The sequence below is a fragment of the Rhagoletis pomonella genome, unplaced genomic scaffold, assembly GCF_013731165.1.
Source record: "Rhagoletis pomonella isolate Grant_MI unplaced genomic scaffold, Rhpom_1.0 Rhpom_scaffold_17131, whole genome shotgun sequence".
Classification (NCBI taxonomy): Eukaryota; Metazoa; Arthropoda; class Insecta; order Diptera; family Tephritidae; genus Rhagoletis; species Rhagoletis pomonella.
This window is the reverse complement of record NW_023475658.1, coordinates 1-3,182: the sequence shown is the minus strand read 5'-3', so window position 1 is coordinate 3,182 and position 3,182 is coordinate 1. Positions and strand designations below refer to the sequence as shown.

General features: G+C 47.8%; 1 protein-coding gene across 1 annotated transcript; it reads right to left on the bottom strand.

Annotated features, from left to right (window-relative positions):
* Positions 1-2,067: 2,067 nt before the first annotated feature.
* On the bottom strand, positions 2,068-3,174 carry LOC118757376 (the record flags this gene model as incomplete). The annotated part of the gene is given in 1 exon segment (XM_036492091.1): positions 2,068-3,174. A coding segment is annotated over 1 exon segment (789 nt), but the record flags the coding sequence as incomplete, so codon positions are not given.
* Between the last annotated feature and the right edge of the window lie 8 nt (positions 3,175-3,182).

The following is a 3,182-nucleotide window of genomic DNA, read 5'->3' as shown; positions in this document are numbered from 1 at the left end:
TGCCAGATCGAGATTTCACTGTTCGGCCGCACTCATCGGCGGTAACATTCCCTCGCCCGTAAACGAGTGTATATTCGCGAGTTTACTCTCCTCATTACCGACGTCCAGTACCGCGATTTTCGCTACAGGTCGATGAAGTATGCTGGACTTAGTTTGCACCACCACGCTTCGGACTTGACCGTCTTTAGCTCTGACGGAATCCACGACTTTGCCTATCGGCCAGCAATTCCTCGGCAGATCATGGTCCACAATCACCACTACATCGCCGATGCACACTGGTTTTTGCTTGGCGAACCATTTACTGCGTCGTGAAATGATTGGCACGTATTCTTTGACCCACCTGTGCCAAAAACGGTCTGCAAACAGCTGCGCCTGGCGCCAGCGTTGTCGTAGGTTACCAGTATCTCTGCATATTGGTTTATAACCGTCAGATGAGCCGATCAAAAGATGATTTGGCGTGAGTGCTTCATCATCGCCGTGTTCCAGTGAAACGAAGGTCAGTGGACGAGCGTTTATAACGAACTCGACTTCACATAATGCACAGCGCAAGCTCTCGTCGTTAAAATTCGACGCTGGAAGTATTTCGCGCAACACGGTTTTTATCGTCCTTACGAGCCTCTCCCAGATGCCTCCCATGTGGGGAGCGCCTGGTGGGTTAAATCTCCATTTTATTCCGTCAAAGCTGGAGACAAGACTCTCGAATTTCACACTTCTGAGGCTTTCGCAAATAATCTTTTCCGTTGCTTTGAAGTTAGTACCATTATCAGAAAATATCTCCTTTGGGTACCCGCGGCGTGCAATAAAGTTTTTAATAGACATCATACATGAGCTTGTATCCAGGCTGTGAGCAAGCTCGATATGTACGGCCCGCAGGGTCAAGCACGTAAATAAAACGCCCCATCTCTTCTCTCGTCTTCTCCCAACGGCGACGTTTAGTGGGCCAAAGTAATCGACGCCTACGTACGTGAAAGGCCTCTCGAAGGCCGCGAGCCGTGCCGCTGGTAGAGCTGCCATTTGAGGTATTTGAGGCATTGCGCTCGAGTTCTTACATTTTTGACATGTACGACGTACCTGTCTGTAAAGCACCCTGAGTCGAGGTATGAAATATTGACTTCGCACCCGATTGATAATCGTCTCATGCATTAGATGATGAAGGTTTTCATGCATCCACCGCACTATAAGGAAGGTTATATGGTGAGAATTAGGTAAAATTATAACGTCGCTGTGGTTATTTAGATGCTCCGCACGGCCTCTGCTCCTAATTATTCCTTCTGAGTCCAGGTAAATATTTAAGGAATATAGTTTGCTGGACTTCTCGATGGTCTTACCGCGTTGTAGGTAACTAATCTCTTCACTAAATTCGGTACTCTGTGCGTATTTCACCAGGAAACTTTGGGCTCGTTTCGTGTCTTCGAAGTCTATCGTGATCTTTTTAGAGCTAGCACCTCTTATCACTGATCGCAGCCTGTTTACATATAACGCAAATGTGGCCACGGCTCGGTATAAACGTTTCCAGTTGGAGAAGTATTCGGTGTTGACTGTAATTTTTTGCAACTGCAGCCCGTCGATACGCAAAACGAAATTTCTGAGCTCTGGAACTTTAACCGTATTAACGCTCATTTCGTCACACTGCGGCCATGCCTTTTGGTCCAAAACTAAGAAATCCGGGCCAGTGAACCAGAGCCGGTAGTTTGATCGCGTTGTAAATTTGGTGGCTACGTCGGCGGGGTTAGCTTTCGATGGAACCCAACGCCACTGGTTGACATTTGAAGCTTCTAGGATTTCGCCCACTCGATGCATAACGTATTGGTGGAAGTGTTTTGGATCCATACGAATCCAACGCAGTACGGTTTTGGAGTCCGTCCACCAATGCTTCGACTTAATAGGGATTCGCTGCACACTCGTTACCATATCGGCCAGCCTTGTGCCGATCACGGCTGCTTGCAACTCAAGCCTTGGGATAGAGAGTGGTTTCAATGGCGCGACTTTCGATTTCGCGGCTACCAGGGAAACCGTTACATCGTCATCTCTCTTAACCCGCAGATAGCAGACTGCTGCGTAGCCGCCCTCCCCCGCGTCCACGAAAGTATGGAGTTGGACGTCTTGTGCATCTTGCAATAATGGAGAAAAACATCTGGATATATTGACGTCACGTATAAGCTGCATTACGTTTTTCCATTGACACCATTTGTTGTTCAGATCGTCGCGCAACGGCTCGTCCCAAGCGATTCCGGCGCGCCATACTTCTTGCAGTATAATTTTTAGGCCTATGGTATAGCAGCTTACGAATCCAAGTGGGTCGAAGATTGACATAAGTACTTGCAGAATCTCCCTTTTTGTTGGTGTGAGTGATTCATTGACAACGTCTCGACGAAGCTTCGTGAACCTGCAAATATACTTAAAACTGTCATTAAGGGGGTCCCAAAACATACCTAGGACCTTCGTCGCCGAGCCCCATTCTTTAATTTTCGCAGTAGTAATTGGGTCTTCCTCTAGCTTCTCGACTACGGACGTCAAGTTTGAAGACCAACCTCGGATTTGGAAGCCGGCAGCAGCGTGGATTTGTTTTATTTGCTTTGCTAGTTCCAGAGCAGATTTTTCGTCATCTGCACTTTCGATCAGGTCGTCCACATAATGGCTTTTCTTAATTGCCTCGACTGCCCGAGGGAACTGGTCCTTGAAGTCGTCTGCATTTTTGTCGCGTATAAAGTGTGCGATGCAAGGCGCACAATTTAGCCCAAACGTCATAGCGCGCATCACGTAAATGCTTGGATACCGAGCTTTGTCGCCTTCATCGTACCACAAGAAGCGCTGCGCGTGCATGTCGCCTTCTCGTATGTTAACACGATGAAACATTTCGGCGATGTCGCCGCATACACCAACCTTGCCTACTCTAAATGCCAATAGAATATTCACTAGGGAGTTTAGCAAATCTGGGCCGCTGAGAAGAAAGTCGTTAAGTGATGCTCCGTTCGCCTTCGCGGCTGCGTCCCATACCAGCCGAATTTTACCGGGCTTGTTTTGGTTTGTTACCACGAATATCGGTAGGTACCATATTTTTCCCTTTGGGATCGCGGCTTCAGCGGGCGAGAGTTTCCGCGCGTATCCTTTGACGATTAAGTTGTCAATTTGCCTCTTAATGATGGATTCCAAGACGGTGTCTTTATCTAGCTTCCGTTTTA